This window comes from Setaria viridis, chromosome 9 (genome assembly GCF_005286985.2).
Source record: "Setaria viridis chromosome 9, Setaria_viridis_v4.0, whole genome shotgun sequence".
Taxonomy (NCBI): domain Eukaryota; kingdom Viridiplantae; phylum Streptophyta; class Magnoliopsida; order Poales; family Poaceae; genus Setaria; species Setaria viridis.
The window spans coordinates 11,426,963-11,444,625 of NC_048271.2; the positions used below are offsets into that span (position 1 = coordinate 11,426,963).

Sequence of the window (17,663 nt, forward strand, 5' to 3'; positions counted from 1 at the left end):
TTGCCATGAAACCACTGGAATACACCAATTGTTAGTTTTGTCGAAAAGTTTTATTAACCACTTCTAAACATGCAATATGTTTCAACTGAGGTCAATGATATGTTAGTATCTACTTGAAGCAACATGGTGAAGGTTGCCACAATCAGGCTAATGAGGATACATGCTTATTATATCATTACAGTGTACTAGTGTAGCTAATTGCCCATCTGCTCCTTCTCCAGAACCACATACGCACAATTCAAGAATTTTCAGATTCAGTGCTTTGCTGAGTGCTCTACTCCATCCATCAGTTTAGCAAAGTACACTACTGAAGTACCGAGTACTAACAAGTTGAAACTGCAAAAGTTATCATGAATGACAATAACATTTCAAGACGATAAGAATTCAGACATTTAGAATTTCCAGTTTTCCAAGAATGAACTGTAGGTGTATTGTGTTCGAAGTAATGATCATTCACATGTGGCCAATTTTCCAATCAACTGTAAAGGTCACATTGTATTAGTAATGATCATTCACAACTGTTCCAACTTCCCAGTCTACTGAAGATTCAATTTCTGTGTGAAGAGTGTCTCACTTTCAGTATGCTGTTTTACCAACTTCTAAAAATATAAATACACACATAAGGTACCCTAAGATGCAAAACTGCCCACTAGATTTTGTGTTCTGGACTTGTAGAACTGTGTGGGAAAAAATAATCAAGGAGAAAACGGCGCAAGGACCAATAAATGAAAATTTTGGAATTGTGCCCCTCAACAATTAAGGCATTTGATTGTAATGTATTGTTATAATACACAGGTACAAGATTTGACATGGCTAGCCTCCTACTGAGCTTCAACTTCAACTAAATTAACTCCAAACGCTCCTACTCGAGCCAAGACGCAGCATCCAAGAACCTCTCAGTCCCCCAACTGGACTGACAAGTCACTTCTCGACCTCATCATTGCGCGTCTTGGTGGAGGAAAGCTCAAAGTGTGCTTGGCGTTACTAGATTATGCAGGAACACCTAGTCCTTGAGTTTCTTGAAGTATGATGGAGGGATCTCAACAGGAGGTAGCAATGCTGATACACCCTTGAACTGTTCAAAAGATTTATTGCGAAGTTAGGACACTAGAATTATGCAAACGATCTGACATGAAAATCATGTGGCTGCCAAAAGTTCATGCTTACCCTGTGTTGCTTGTATTTGTCCCGGATCGCCATCATAGATGAACATTTCCGGTTGAGCTGCAGCTCATGTATGGCAGTAACACAGTCCTTCAACTCAGATGGATTGTATCCTGTCAGTGCTTGCATCTTCTTGCTCTGCAGCCATATATACATAACAAAATGAGTCGGCATTTCATAGCATATGAGCCAGAGCAACAATTGGAATCGAGCAGATCTATATCATACCCAGGGATGGGTGTGTGGATCAAGGGTCAGCCTTGCAACAAACACCACCGAGGCCGCAACAAGTGATGGCAAGAAGCGAAGCAAGCCATAGTCCAACAAGCTCAGCTCAGCAAGGTAGCTCCCCAGGAACTCCAACGAGAGGCTAGGATTCTGCATTATACATCACAACATAATGGATCAGACTATGATGTACACAGGTAGCAGGCACTTTGAATGGAAGTAGAATTCAAGGTTCAAATGTAACAGATCTGAAAGGTGTTACTGTGGTATTACCTTCTTGCTGTCTTCTTGGGCAGATCTGATGAACATCCTGTTAACAGACAAGGAAACAGAGGACAAGACATTTAGCAACACAGGAATGCCGATAATACCTCATCAGATTGATTTGGTTAGTGATCTACCTCAGGAACGTCTTGGTGGTAGGAGTGCCCATCTCAAACTTGAGGACATTCAGTATATCACTCTCCATCTTAACAACCTACAGATCCCAAGCACCAAGAAGTAGCACAGACCAATTACTGATTCAGAATCAATCACTAGCAAGATCCGGACGCAAGTCGCACTCAAAGCATACAAGGTTGTAAACACACACCTCCTGCTTGGTGTAGGTGTTGTCAGTGATGTAACAGAAGTCCTCCACATTCGGCGGGCTGATCTCCTCATACTTGCTGCAATCGATTCGACCCAATGCATCAGAATTGGAACTCAATTCTAGCGATAATCGATAAATCGAGACAGAAATGCGATAGGTAATCGATGGATCGGGTGCTTACGAGGCGATGAGCATGGCGGAGACACCGAGGAGCTGCAGCCTCTGCCTGTTGAGCGCCTTGTCGGAGAGGAAGCGGTCGATGTATGAGACGGTGAGGTAGAGCGTGTCGGAGACGAGCTTGTACTCCTCGGCGACCTCGACGAGCCAGTCAACGAGGATGGAGCGCATGTTGGCCGTGACGTCGACCTGCACGGCGGCGATGTAGTCCTGCGCGGGGCGGCGCCTGGCCTGCGCCTCCATGGAGCGGAGGTAGGAGTAGATGTCGGAGGCGTAGGGCGCGCAGAGCTGCGGGTCCCCCTCCTCGCCATCCGCGGCGGCGGCGGCATCGGCGGCGGAGGGGGGCGCCGGCTTGGGCGCGGCCCTGGGCTTGGGCTTGGGCTCGGCGGCGGGGAGGAGGCGCTGCTTCCTGGCGGGCTTGGCGCGGTCGTCGTCGTCGTCGTGCGCGGCGTTGGGGAGCGTGGGCAGCTCGGTGAGGGCCACACGCTTGCGCTTGGCGGCGACGGCGACGGCGGTGACGGCGGCGGCGCGCTTGGCCTGGGCGCGGGTGAGGCGCGGCGGGGCGGCGGCGCAGGCGGAGTTCTCCTTGTCGGCCATCGGCGGCGGCGGGGGGCGGAGGGGGGGTGTGGAGGGGAGGGGGTTGCTCCTCCGGCTCCGAGCGCGGCGGCGGTGGTAGGAGTGGTAGCTAGGCGCCGGAGCGGAGGAGGCGGAGGAGGGATTGAGCGACCAGGGCAGGATGCGGTTAAGTAGCGGGGCGGGGCGCGGGGAATGGGAGGGAGATGAGGCCGCCATTATTTTGGATTCGAAGGATTTGCGAGCGCTCCGGTTGGAGGGAAGGCCTCGGGTGCCTTTCGATCGCCGCCGCGGCTTGGAAATTCGTTCGCGTTTCGGCGGAGGGAGGGAAGATTTTGGGAATTATTTTAAAAAATTGGGAGCGTTTCGGGGGGAGGAGACGAGGCCCCGCGGCGCGGCGGGACGCCGACTCGCGCCACAGAGAGCGCGGGAGATTTGGGGGGCTGTCAGAGGGGTGACGCGGGGAGGAGCTCTCGTTTTGATTTGATTCGAGCGGCTCCTGCGTGCGTGGCGCAGGCGCTATGCTCCATTTCGGTTTTGGGATTCGGGCGTGAGCGTCACGCTGCCGGCGGCCCGGCGCCTCGTGGTTGACCTGGCACCCGGTTTTTTCCCCGTTTTCTTTCCTTTTTAGATTAAGTCTCCCCTTTTTTCCGTCTCGCTCGTTTTTTGACTGCTGCTGCCTGGTAGTAAAAGAGTTTTAGGACAATTTGGAATTTAGTGTGTGTTGCTGTTTCGATTTTGTTTTCCCGAACTGAGCGTAAGTAAAATATAGATTAACAACGTCTCCGGCAATTTTTTAATAAATCTTTCCCTATGTCCTAATATTTCTTCCGTGATTATTGGGAGGGTTACTTTTTACACTTCCCCAATAATCTTCCCGTATTGGGAGAGTCACAACTCCTTTATTTAGGGTGAGAGCAACTTCGAGAATTTCCCAAAAAGTTCTTCCTCAAAACTATGTATTAGGGCTCTTCTAAAAAGCTTTTCCCCAAAAACATATCAACCCACAACAGATCGCTAATAACTAGCTCCCAATATTTCCAAACATGCCACATCATCGTAATTGGGCCTAGCCCTGCTCTCTCCCCATGTCATTCTTTCTTCTTCTTCCTCCAGCCGAAGAAGAACCGAAATTTGGATGAATGACTTGAGCTATTGGTCGGGGCCGAACGGAGCCAGAGTGCACGCGCCACATCGCCGCCGGCGTACGGCCTCGCCCTGCACGCGCCAACCAGCGTTCGCATCGCCTGCAGCACTGCGCCTCGCCCCACTCTGCTCCACGCCACTAGCTAGACCAACCCTTTTTCTACCTCCTTCATACTCCCTCCCCTCCATTGCTAGACCAACCGAGCTCCACTTGCCAGCACCATCCACCGTGCTCCGCCCTCCTCCTACCGAGTCACCGCACCCACACCCTCGCCACATCATCAGCTACCCCCTCAGCTACTCCTCGACGTCCGCCGCGCCTCCACCCGGCCGGGAATTGAAAGTTTTCCGTCCGCCACCCCCAAGCCACCAAACTCCGTCTGCCGACCCAATTTGCCACTGTCCGGCCACCTTCACCAAATCCACCACGCCTCCACCTAGCCAACCCTCCCAGCTTTCTCCTCGACTTGTCCTCGTGCACCGTCCACCACACCATCGGAAAACGCAAAAACGGGCCCCTCGTCCCACCGCCACCGCCGCTCACCCAGCCGCCGCCACAGAGCTTCCTGCCACGCGTGCGCGCCAAATCTCGCGGGAAGCCTCTCTCGTGCGTGGGAAGGGGGCAATTGGGGAAGGAAGGACATCGCGCAAATATGCGCGGTGACGGGCTCTGTTTTGGCGTCACGAATAGTTTGGGGAAGTTTTGAGGAAGCTGTTGGAGTTCTTTTTTTCTTTTTTTTTCTCCCTAAACAAGGTATTAGGGGTAGGATATAGATTTTTTTGGAGTTGCTCTTAGGGTGGATTATTGGTTTGTCCAATAATTATTAAGAAAATAGAAAAGTAAAGGGGATTTGCTGGAGCACAACAACAAAGTCATGGTGCAACCCGTCCTCACTCGTTGAAGAAAAGACAACTACAAAATAGCAAAGAGTAGCACAACAACAAAGAAACATGTTTCGCAAAGAAAAGAGAGAAAGAAACACAAGGAAATAATTTAAATTAGATCTAATCTTTGAAAATTCATAACTAAATCATTTTAACTTAGAAAATACGAAATCAGTTTCATTATCTTTCTAAAATCAAGCTCTACTTGATAATGACAAGTTTGGAGTTATTTGGATCATCTATTGTTCTCATTTAGAGTTTATTTGCTTGTAATGCTCCGTTATTTGGAGAACCCGGAGGATGCCAACAACCTCGTCTATGAAGTTGAGCAGGAAGAGAAAAATGAACCAAGTTCATGTCCAACTCGATCCATAATTGAACCATATTAGTCATTGCAACTAGTCAAGCTAAGCCTTATTTTGACTACATGGCTACCATATTGCATCACCCTCATATTGTTTTGAGCCCCTTCCCCTATTTTTATTACATTATTCCTGCTTTGCGCTCTTATATACTATACTCACGACACACTTTGCATGTGTTAGACAAGTCATGGAATCCTTGATGTGTTCTCCGCATGAGTTGTGGTGGGATGATGAGTGGACTTCAACACACTTTGCATGATGGAGTAGGAGGACTTGTCAGTAGGGGAGAGGCGCTTGGGTACTTCCTGGAACCCTACTATTTTACCTATGGCGGATGCCTACTGCCCCCCACTGTCCACGAGGGAGGATTCACAGTCGCACAGTTGAGGGTTGTACAGTTGTGACCGTACATCTCCAAGCCTGGAAAAGTGAGATGGTGCCAATCACAATCAGGTTTTTCATCAGTGTTGTGATGCTAAAGTACTAGTTACACCTGGTGCATCACTTGGTATGAGAAAATGTGTACACACTCTACGGAGTTAAAACTCTATGTATAGATATATCCTCGATCTTGGTGTTGTGGTGCTAAGGTACTAGCTACACCCGATTGGCATGGATTACTCTTCTTCTCTCCAAATTTTTAGGTAAGGTCTGGCATTTGCCATTGAGATAACGGAGGGATCTTTCCTCATTTCCTAGAGAGAGCTGAGGTGGATGTTGACTTCATGCTTGACTCCAGTTCTATCAGAGACGGCCTGACGTGTGCGAGGTTGGTTCTGGGATGAAGATTTATCGGATAGCTACTGCTACCGATGCTGCATTAGAAGCCATGGATCCTTAAAATACTTGCATACTGGTATATTGATACTCCTTGGCTTTGCATATTAGGGTGTGAAATCATGCCCATTTCTTAGGGGTAGATCTTGAGTTTTCAAGCTCAGAGCCGGATTACGACTTCAACCAAAACTACGGGTGCACCTTTTGAAGCAATGATGCTACGCTCGAATGCCTATGGGGATGGAGATGCCCTAGCCTCCACTATGTAGAAGTCTTCTTCATGTTACTCAGTCCTTTGGATTTTGTATCACTTATGTCAGGATGTACTCTGCAATATTCTTGATGTAACAAAGAACTTTTAAATTATTATTCTATTGCTGGATGTGATATATCCTATCTAAGACAAGCATTGTATGTGATAGCTAAAGTATTGGCCTATCATTTTGGGTTTATCACAAGAGGTACATAGAGCTAGAATCTTGACAATAGGATTACGGTTCATGTCGGGAGGGTCCAAGGTAAAGGATGATTGTAACACCCCGGGTGTTAATAACACTCATTAAGCATTGAACATAGTCATTAACAGTATTTATGCATGCATAATTGCATTTAAACATTTTTGCTAATATTTTTTTACACATGTGATGTAGTTTATCTTTTTAAAATACAAATTATGGAGGTTTATGTTCTTTTTGGCAACTAAATGTTAATAAAACATCTAAATATGAAATTGTGCTCAAATATAGTTCTTTATGTCAGATAAATCATTTTGACTCATAAACAGGTTTAAATGCTCAAACAAATTCAAATCCTATGTTTAAACATGTGTATGGTGGAAATCTTAAGTGTGGATGTATTTCATTTTAGCCTTGTTCGAGTGTTGTTAAAGTTTATTTTGTCTAAACACTCATCTTTGGACCAATACAAATTTGGTAGTCCTTCATATCTAGTTTAACATGAGTATAAGCTTGTTTTGTGAAAACTTTGCTTGAAGCCTAATTTGGGAACCCCAAATCCCGCGGGAAACCCGGCCTTTTCCCTGGGCTGAAAGCCCACGCGGAAAACTGGGCGCGGGCTAAATCCACACGCCCTTTGGAAGTCCACGCTCGGGGTACGAGAACCCTATCCACGTGTTTTCCTCGAGGCAACTATTTCCCACCTCTTGAGTTCGGACGTCTCTTCCCCGAGCGGCTCCCTTCTGCTCCGCCTCCGTGCCGCTCTATGCTGGTCGCACCGCTCCACCTCCGTCGTCCCAACCACCTCCGTCTAGGCCGCGCCGCTCCATCACCGTCCCGACCGTGCGCTCCATCTTCATCCTGGTCGTGCGCTCCATCTCTGCCCTGACCGCTCCGTGCATCCTCCGACCTGGTAGCGCCGTGCCTCCATCCCGGCCACGTCGCTCTGTCTCCGACCGTCTTGTCATGGCCACCGTGGACATCTCGACCTACGAGATCTCTAGCTCGGACGCCGCCTCCGCATCCATGATGTGAGTTCTCTCTGCTTCCTCCTCAATTGTTGCCTAGGGTTTTCCTAGGATTTGTACTCGTCGTGCCTACGATGCGACTTCTTGAAGTTAGCATCTCCATTCTTATGCCAGATCTTTGATTTGAATTCTAGTTGTGCTGCACCTCCCTGATGTAGAGACCACTTGCATTCGCAGATGGGAATGCACATCTGTTGTGATGTTTCTTTGAGTTTGCAGGGTCTTATTTGTTTGACATGCATGTAGAGGTTTACTTGAATATGAAGCTTACTTCTGTTCGAGAGCGCATTTCAATGTATCCAAACTGATGCAAAGTATTACTAGTTTGAATGTGCAAAATCATTTTAGCAGAAGTTCAGACTTTCAGTACATTCCATTTTTCCATATATCTGTGCCACCAATTCTATTACTGCAAACTAAAGTATTATAATAGCTTGAATGTGCAATTATTTTAGCAGAAGTTCAGATTTTCAGTACATCTCCATTTTTTCACCTGTGCCGCAGGCAGATTCCATCCATTTCACATGCGAGTGCTTTAATGGTTCAATAATCAGTTTATCCAAGTGCTTTAATGGTTTGTCACTTTAGCTCAGACTTGAAGTCAACATTTTTTTATCTGCTTAGGTAATTTGAAGATATTTAGATCAGCCTATGAATGTTGCATGTGGCTATTCATTTTTTAAAGCTATTGTCAAAAATTGTATAATCTTGTAGTATGTATAAATCATGTCCTTGTTTGCTTCATATACTTGTTATTGGATTTTTTTAATTATGTGGCTGCTCTACCCACTGTTTGCAAGCGTATAATCTATTGCCACCTGTTTTTGAATTATGTGTAATCTTGCAGTATGTATAAACCATGTTTACTTGTCTCCAAGCATCAATCTTTTAATTTGGATGCTCATGTCAGTCCTCTTAACCTATTGCCACATGTTGGTTAAATTATTCTCTGGAATACAGTACATCCAGAACACACTATTCTACTAATTAAGCATAGGTAGTTAATTATAGGTAGATCCAGATGCTCAAGTAATTTGAACAGACCTCCAACTGATGCTCAAGTAATTTGAACAAACCTCCAACTGAACTGGATGTTCTACTGATTACATAAAAAATCCAAACAACTGGAGTGTATAATGTTGAATTCTTTTTTTGCATATTAGTATACTAGATCTGACACAGCAACTATGTTGCTAGATAAGCAACGACTTGTGAGTACACTGTTGTAAACTTGCTTGTAATTATAGTAGCTATCTTTGTGCTGTTGGCTTGTGGTTTTATTTACACTCATTCTCACTAATCACTATATTGCCAAACAAGTTTTCTCTTAGTTATTGAATCAAATGTTAACTTTGAACATAGATGGCTCATAACAATTGGTATGCATCTTTTTATCCTCTCTGAGAGAGTATTGCTTTCTCTTTTATCAGTTCATAGCATACTGCAAGCACATCTGAGAAAGTATACTTTAGTCCTTGAGAAAACTCTCTTTTCTTTTGGCGGGAGAAAACTTTCATTTGGAAGAAACAAAACAGAACTTTTGAAGAATGAAAGGAACTATAGTTCCAACAGCAGCCATGACATTTCATGACTTTTGAGTCTGAACTTAGACATAATTCTTTTGTGTGCTTGAATTCCAATACATATTTTGTGTGTATGCAAATAATTGATATTTTCTTTTCTCCAAAATGGCTTTTGTTTCCGGTTGTTAGCCACCGTTTATATTTCAACAAGGTAAGTTAGCCCTATTCTAATGACTTGTTCGTGCTTTGCTTGAATACTTTGGTGAACTGTTGCACTTTTCTCTGTTCTACACTACCATGGCTACACTACCATACCGAACAATTCTGCATAGATTAGAAATGATTCACATGTTTTTTTCCCTTTCTTTGGTAATCTGCTATCTGCTTTGTAATATCAGCCTAGCCATCCATGACCAACCTTTTGTTCTAGTTTTGCTACTCCTTCTAATCTGTAGACTCAAAGCATGCATTGCTTCACCTTCTGTTGTGGTACTTATGCTATTCAAGAAGTATGGAACTGTTTGTACCGCCTAGTTTTGTAGCTTTGATAGCTCCACATATTTTTGCAAAAACTGATGGAGCGTTGAATAAGAAATATGTGTAACTTACTTTGCACCTGGTTGCATCTCCTCAACACTGATCTCAATTTTTATTTTATTAGCTATTTGACAGAATTTATGAGTGTTGAGGAGAACCAAGAGGCAAAAGAGAATGATTGGGAAGGTTGTATTGCATCAACGGTTAAGCTAAAGAGTGTAGTTTTGTGACTAAACATGCCAAGAAATCTGCAACTCTTTATCTTTTGCATGAGCTGGATGTATTATGATACTATACCATTTGTGAGGACTGAAGTTTGGTCGATTTACCATTATGTCATCATCAAAGTACGTATCGTCACTTGTTGGATATATATATTCTCCTCCTGTGCTGCATGCCCCTCGTCAGAGCTTCCAAACGGCGACAAGGGGGGAGAGGGCAGCAAATCTCTCTTCCAGGGATTTGAAAAGTTCAAAAAAAAACCCGCAGGGTATATGTATATACCTAGACTAATCAGCCACGTCCTTTCAAAATAGCCCTGATTGTTCCAAAACCTGGTCAAAATCGAGTCAAACCCTTGTTCTTCCTGCCTAAACTGCTGCTGCCTGCTAACGAACGCGCGTCGGCCGCAGTTCGCCGGTGGCCGCGCCGAAGTCAAGCCGTCGCCCGTGCCGTGGCCTCCCCACGCGCCGTCTCCTCACCTCGCCGTGCGACTGCCCATGCCGCGCCCACGCTTCGCCCATGCCGACGACTGGCGTCAGTCCGCTGGCCGCCGCGGTTCGCGTCGTCCTCGCGCCACTGCTCGTCGTCCTCCCGCCACTGTTCGACCGTCCTCGCTCACTGTCCGTGGGAGCAGGGCCGGCGACTTCCTCGGCCTCATCTCCTCTCCAAGCCAGCCGGTCTCCGCATCCCCCTCTTGCTTCTTCTTCCTCCGGACGGGACAAGCAAAAACAGAGCCGAGCCGAACCGCAGTCACCCGCCGGCCAAATACTCTGCATCCACCCCAGCAATTCCAAATCGCCACCACGCACACCTCCTCCACCTTCCCAGCTACCACCCAGAGCCACCCAAAGCGTAGGCCGTGCGCTAACTCGCCGGAATCGGGCGGATTCCCGGCTGCCATTGTCGTCAGCCACCAAGCACCTCCGCCGACCAAAATCCTCCAAGCTCCTCCCACCATTTTCAAATCAACAAAGAAAAGAGCCTCTCCAGCTATTCTCCCCTTACTAATCTGCTGCACGTCGACTTCTTTTCCCCCAAATCCCAAGCACCAGAACTAGCACATGGAGCTGCAAGGCAGCTTCCCCCAAGCCGCACTGCCCGAAGCCGCTCGACGAAATACACCAACGACGCCGATGACCCAGAGCCGCGTGATGCAGTCAACCTGCTGCTGGGTGAGCAACTGAGCATTCCCGATTCTTTGTTGCAGCCAACTTGCTGACGGCAAGTTGCTCTAGTCTTTTCCTTTTCCTTTTCTGCAACGCGCGTGCTATGAGGAAGAGGAACAGATGAACAGTACAAGCTAGTTAATTAGCTGATGCTTGTTAGTATGTGTGCATTCCTGATCTTGTGGAATTCCTAGAAAAATAATGGCAGCTCCAAAAATGATGACCACTTGTGATGGTCTACCTGCCTAATATTGGGTCAGCCAAAAATTACATGCACTTTCAAAGCTATTAGTTTTAATAGTCAGATTTAATCGAGAAACGTTGATGCACTGAACTTGTATTTTTCATAAAGAATGCATCTGAACCTGATATCCCAAATTGCTACCTTGTGCATTGTGTATGTCTAAAACTGCTGGTTATATACATCCACCATCTGATGCCATAGAAACCATTTTCTATAATCATGAGGTGTTGCATATTACTGGGAAAAGATATTGCAGATGTACTGACAGTCTTCATGTTCCGTCATTAATGAGAAGTGTATGATGTCTGAAATGTTTTCTCTGTAGGGAACAATATGCAATTGGATAGGCACAAACTTGAATCCTAAAATATTCTTCAAATATGTCTTACCTGGGAGAAATCATGCTAGATTTTCAGTAGCTCTGAAACTTGTTATGTAGCTCTACTATGCCATGCTGTCCCACTTAAAATTTCTAACCAGCATGTTAGGATTTTTGTTCATGACCAAATGTGAGATTGGCCTTATACCCAATTAATCACGCTAAAATAATTGTATAAGTAAAAAAAAACTATGAAATCACTTTTGTTAGTCTACATGCATGATTGAAATCCTTAGTCAAATAGTCATACCTCCCAGTGACATGAGGCTAGTCCTGCTGTTTCCCTAAACTTGTTCCCTTACGTTAGAAATATGCTTGGTCATGGAGATGTGGTTGATATTTCCTACAGGACTCATAGGCATATCTAACTTAGTATATGCTTAGCTAATTGTGAAACCAAATCCTGATATTGTATTTATACATGTTCTGTCAATTAAAAATAATGCCAACCATGTTATCTCAGGAATTTCTTTGGTAATCAGTTTGTGTTCATTTTCAACATATAGATCATTGCTATTGTTTCTTTCTTTTCTGGACAGGCCTGCACTAAAACACTTATGCCTTATTAAGCTGTAGATATGCTGTTGTTGGGTTCCTGACTTCTTGCACTAGATATCCTCCCAAATTTCAGGCATTTCTGAGCATTTTAGTTACAGGTTCATGTATAGTCTTTGTGATGCATCTTTTTTACTGTATAAATAATGAACCACACAAAATCAGTAATACTGTTTGAGATGGAAATTTTAGAAATTTCAACACAATTCTGTGAGACAACTGCTCATGGTGCCTTACATTGGAGTTTGGTATGCATTATCACATTTAAAATACTTGCATGCATGTAGATTCCGATGCATGCGAGCTCGTGGATATGAAGGAGACGTGAAGCCTAGCATGAGAATCCAAAAAACCTGGCCCAAGGTCTGAAGGGCCCAAGGCCTACTTGTCACTAACTCTACCGCTCGGTTTCAAAACTATACGATGTTCTTATTTATGTATTTGTGCATTTACGTTTCTAGAAGTTGGTTGAAACCATAGATGCATGATCCATAGGTTCCGATGATTATACTAGTATGTATAGGCCGTTAGCTCTGCCATGCTTAATAAGTTCGGTAGAAGTTAGGTGATTTCTTGTCACTCGCGAGATACAGGATCACTGGATACTTATATTGTACCATGGACAAATGGTTCGCATGGTAAAATGAGAGACTAGGCGGAGATGAGAATTGAGATTGGTTAAGGATATGACATATGGATTGAAGGTGTACCTCCGCCTGTGTCGATTAAGGCCCGTTCGTTGTAGCGTAGTTGATCAAGTTTTGAACAGTAGTAATCACATGCTGGGAATAGGAGGTAGTCGAAACCGGTAAACCTACATACCGTGCGTGCTGGTAGGTATGAGCTGATACCGTCTTCTCCATCGGGTGCTAGTTAGAAACTCATGTATTCAGTGGGGACTAGTACTTGAGTGTAGCAGGGCAGGTCAAGTATTCAGCGCTCTCTAAGAGAACGGTTGCCACGTGCGGCTCGACGAGGCGTGCGTGTGTCATGTGATTAAGTTTTCCTTGTAAGAATTAAATCGAATCGATTCGTCGCACCTCTCGGATAAGAGACCCTTGATCTCTCTGTCTCATCGTAGTAAAGAAGTGGAATATGATGATGATGATTTCTGTGGCTTGTACAATTAATTATTCTTCCACACTGATGTGTTGTAGTCCTCCAAACTTAGAAAATAGCTGCTCTCACGTTTAAACTTAGCTAAAATATTGAAAGTAAGGATTCACTCTTAGTCGCTTTTGGCAAAACAAACCCTAGAGCCAAAAGTCTTGCATGCTAGGAGTCGGCTATGTATATACCATAATTGGGTAAGTCTTGCTGAGTATCAGTATACTCAGGGTTATTTTTTTGACCCTATTTTAGGAGGTGCCATTTTCTTTGATGCCATATCGGTGGGCTTGATGTGGTGTCTCATCGTCGCCGTTATCGCTCTAGAGTTAGTTGGTCGATATTTGTGTTTTAAAATGTAATTTCGTTGTACCTTTAAAATCTATGTAATATTCATGTATTTGAACTCTTTTTTATACTTTTGTATCATCTTGTGTTGTATCTCTTATATTTGTGTAAAAGCTATCATGTTTGTACTATCTGCGCTCACCTTCGCGTGAGACTACTGGTGTTTGTTTCGATCGGCATACTGGGGAATGCAGGTTGTCAAATTAAACCATTAAGTTAACGAGCCGGATGTGTTCAAATGATGGCCATTACACTTAATTAGAGTTTTAATTTGGCGGTTCTGTCACAATGATTTCAATCTAAGAGCGGCAACGAGCTCATGATCAGTGGTGGAGCTTAGCTAGAGATAACTCGGCCATTCCAGACAGGATTTTAAATGTTACCAAACTAGAGGGTACGCTATTTTGCAGAAGGTACGCACCCATCCAATAGGACGATATAGATTTTGCAGACGGTATATTTTTTATGACAGATAGTCAGTATCTTAATTAGGAATCAAATTTCGTGTAATAAATTAGTGCTTAACTTTGCCCTTGTGCTATGACCAGGATTGATATCATTACAGATACGTTGCGGTGAATCATATCCTCCAAACCTTGAGTTGGATTGCTTGAGTCCGCCTATATAACATCCGCAATAGCCAACCATGAAGGTTGTCACTTCTTTACCCCTCATTCTTCCTAAGCTCTCCTCTGCATTTTGTCTTCTGCGAAACCATGGCAATCCGCATCGGTGAGAAGAGTTCCATGTTCTACGAGATGTTTGAGAGGGTGAGCATGGTGTCATGGATTTGGAATAAGGTTGAGTCATTGTCGCAACTCGAGAGTTACCCTTTCGGTGCTTTTTTGCAGGATGAGCAACATGCCCTTGGTCAGCAAGATGTAACCATTGATCAAGCTATCAACTTTGGGGTGGATGATTACAAGATCCCTTTGAAAGGTGCTTCAGGCTTTAATAAAGGACATGGAGGTGATCCCATCCAGGACACTCCTATCACTGAAGATCATGGTCAAATGATAGATTCCTTGGCCTTGAAGAAAGTGGTGGGCAAGGCATATGATGGAAGTAGCCCTACTGGAAACAATGCTACAAGAGGGCAGTGGACTCCTGAAGAGGATACGTAAGTCCATAATATAGTTTCATGTTTGTTGTAGTTGTTCACCATTAATTTCCATGCCATCATTATGGTTGTTCAAGTTATGTTGTAGACATTAACACATGTCAATGCACTATTTCATGGATTCATGTTAAATGCACATCAGTATGAGTTGCACATTGCCATATCATGTAGTGCCACATTTCATTTGCAGAATGCTACAAGAACTTATGGAGCGGCATGGTAAAAGAGCTTGGTCAGATATTGCCAGGGAATTTCCCGACAGAACTGGGAAGCAATGCCGAGAGAGATGGATCAACCATCTAGACCCAGAAATTAAGGTATTTTTTTTGTCTTGTTGCTTGGTCCTCTAGGACTGATTTATTACTTTCTAGGTCTACATGTTTTTCCCATCAATTACTCTTACCTGTAGGTTTTCAATGTAACTATTTAGGGGGTGTTTGGATCCTGGAGCTAAAGTTTAGTCCGTGTCACATCGAATATTCGGAGGCTAATTAGGAAGACTAAATATGAGTAATTACACAGTGGAGGCTAAACGGCGAGACAAATCTATTAAGCCTAATTAATCCACCATTAGCAAATGGTTACTGTAGCAGCACATTGTCAAATCATGGACTAATTAGGCTTAATAGATTCATCTCGCCGTTTAGCCTCCATCTGTGCAATGATTTTTGTAAATAGTCTATGTTTAATACTCCTAATTAGTATCTAAATATTCGTTGTGATAGGGGCTAAAGTTTAGACCAGGGATCCAAACACCCCCTTAAGCATTCATAGACATGATTAGACATCCTTGATCACGAATTTTCAAATGTCCTTTCATGAGTAAACATTCTTTCTCAATCTTTTTCTACAACAATTTATTTGTAATAGAGGGACAAAAAGTTTTTTTTCTAGTGTTTTTAACCTTGCTAGCAATACTTTATTTCAATTGGTAGTACGTTGTGTAGTGACGCCGATCATTTGCAGAAAACATTTCTGTGTCGTTTTACCTTTTGTCTTGTGAAATCAGTCAGCCATTATATGCAACTAAACAATAAATATGTGCTATTTATTTATCTTGACATGCTTTTGTCTTATTCCATTTTTCTAGGCTTTATTTTGCTACCAATGTCAGTTTAGGATATATATAGTGTTTTTTTTCTACAAGAAAAGATGTTTCTGATGCATGTGGAAAAATGATGGTGCCATTTGAATTTTAGGCGGTATTTGGGGTGTGTATGTCTGTGCGCGCGCGTGTGTGTGGGTGTGTGCGCGTGCGTGCGTGTGGGTGTGTGCGCGTGCGTGCGTGTGCTGTGTCAAAGTCACATTCACACCGAGTAAACCTTTCATCTGAAAAAAAATCAGTATCATTAGCATTTGTTAATTAATTGAATATATTTATTTTTTTTAGTTTGGTTGTTTCATCTTATATAACATTTTATATAAGATTTTTTCAGAGATACGATTTTATAAAAGATTTTTTTCCTAATATAAATTTGTGTCTCTAAGGCTTGCCGCATCATGGAAATCCTACGTACGTGAAGGAGGTAGAGTGTAGGTCGTCTCTTAAGTCTTAACTAACACGCCAGGCCTTAAGGACTTGTGTAGTCGCATAGAGGTATCCTAAGAGACTACTCATACAGAGATATTTTAAGAGGCACTCTAATGTAGAGATTATCACCAATTCATCCGTAAGCCAACAGCAACAACTCTATAGTAACTGCACTACCCTGAATCCCTGATACGCAAATGTGTTGAGATAATAATTATTAAACACATGGAAATGTATGTGTGAAGTATTTTCTTTAATTAATGTTTTGATCCCACAGTACTTTGTTTTGCACGAGGAGGTACTTGCTCCATGTTTTGATTTCATATACAATGCACTGATTTCATTTCATAGTTATGTCCTGAAACAAGCCTTGTGCCCCTGTGTCCTGCAGAATATGGCCTGGACAGAAGATGAGGAGTTGATGCTGGTGAAGTACCACAAGAAGTTCGGCAAAAAGTGGGTCAAGATTGCCAGGCACATCCCTGGCCGGCCTGAGAACTCCATCAAGAACCAATACGCGGCCGAACGCAGCTTGGAGACGAAGCGCAAGAACAAGAGCAAGGAGACCCGCCCCAGCATCGTCGCGGATTACATCCGCGGCCTCAAGGAGGAAGAAGAAGGGAAGGGCACTCCGGCTGTCCCCACCAGCCCTGTCCACGCAGCTGGGAGCGGCCAGGAGATCAATAATGAGGTCAAGGTGCCATTTCCAGGCTCCAATTTTGCTGCCGCCTCATCTCAAGCGCCGGCGTCGGGTGATAACCCAGTGCCACCGTCGTCGTCCATGTCGGCGCCGTTCCTGGGCCGCAACGCCGGAGACCACTTCCCTCTGGAAGCCATGTACGACGACCCCGTCTTCATCGACGGGCACCAGGAGCCCTTTGCTTACCCCCCAGGAGAGTGGATACCTGCCGGCGCCGGGGCACCCCTTTGCTGAAGATCACCAGGCCGGTGGATACGGCAACCAGCTGCAGTTCCATCAGCACCCAACCTCTGTGCAGCAGCAGCAGGCTTTCAGCGACTTCCTAGCAACTGAGGACGACCCTATTCACCAACTGTTTGTAGCTCGCTACTACCATGAGGCTGCCCGTAACCATGACAACGTGGCAATGGCCTGTATCCCGTGTGGCGTGCCCAAAGCAATTCACCGACCAAGTAGCAGCCACAAAAAATTATTCGAAAAAATTGTGGCACCTCTGCATCGTGGCGTGACGGGCAGTGGACAAGGTCCCTGACGGCTGCTGCCTGCTGCTTCCAAACCAACGCGGGCTTGAGCAGGTGCCTGGACCTTTTGCCAGATCAGGAATTTGCTACTTCTATTTTACAGGTGACTAACAACTGTGGCCGTGAGCCTCTGCCAGTGCCAAGCCACCAACTGATATGACCTGGATGGGGTTATTGGCCAACCTGGCGACTGGCGTGTTGGGCATAGGCTAATTAGCTGTGTATACTTGTGACCCTGACAGCAAATTTTATTCTGCCCGTCAATAGTACTTGGAACCGATTTCTTGATCCAGGTAGCACTTCTCCTTGTGACATAGGTA

At 44.6% G+C, this 17,663-nt stretch overlaps 2 protein-coding genes across 3 annotated transcripts; one reads left to right on the forward strand and one right to left on the reverse strand.

Annotated features, from left to right (window-relative positions):
* Nucleotides 1-722: 722 nt before the first annotated feature.
* LOC117836245 (cyclin-A3-1) lies at nucleotides 723-2,758 on the reverse strand. Its single transcript, XM_034715634.2, has 7 exons — nucleotides 2,166-2,758; nucleotides 1,985-2,060; nucleotides 1,794-1,870; nucleotides 1,666-1,702; nucleotides 1,393-1,542; nucleotides 1,168-1,302; nucleotides 723-1,075 (listed from the first exon to the last, which is right to left on the reverse strand). Exons 1-7 carry the CDS (start codon nucleotides 2,756-2,758, stop codon nucleotides 1,004-1,006), a joined length of 1,140 nt encoding a protein of 379 aa, XP_034571525.1. The 3' UTR covers nucleotides 723-1,003.
* A 7,056-nt stretch (nucleotides 2,759-9,814) lies between these two features.
* Nucleotides 9,815-17,647, forward strand: LOC117838411 (uncharacterized). Of its 2 annotated transcripts, XM_072290682.1 has the most exons (5): nucleotides 9,815-10,844; nucleotides 12,304-12,379; nucleotides 13,379-14,591; nucleotides 14,782-14,908; nucleotides 16,514-17,647. In XM_072290682.1, the coding sequence occupies exons 3-5, from the start codon at nucleotides 14,188-14,190 to the stop codon at nucleotides 17,054-17,056; spliced, it is 1,074 nt and encodes a 357-aa protein (XP_072146783.1). In that variant the 5' UTR covers nucleotides 9,815-10,844; nucleotides 12,304-12,379; nucleotides 13,379-14,187; the 3' UTR covers nucleotides 17,057-17,647. The 2 variants fall into 2 exon arrangements, with proteins under 2 accessions (XP_072146783.1, XP_072146782.1); XM_072290681.1 differs by lacking the exon at nucleotides 12,304-12,379 and having other exon boundaries at nucleotides 9,821-10,844.
* Nucleotides 17,648-17,663: the final 16 nt, after the last annotated feature.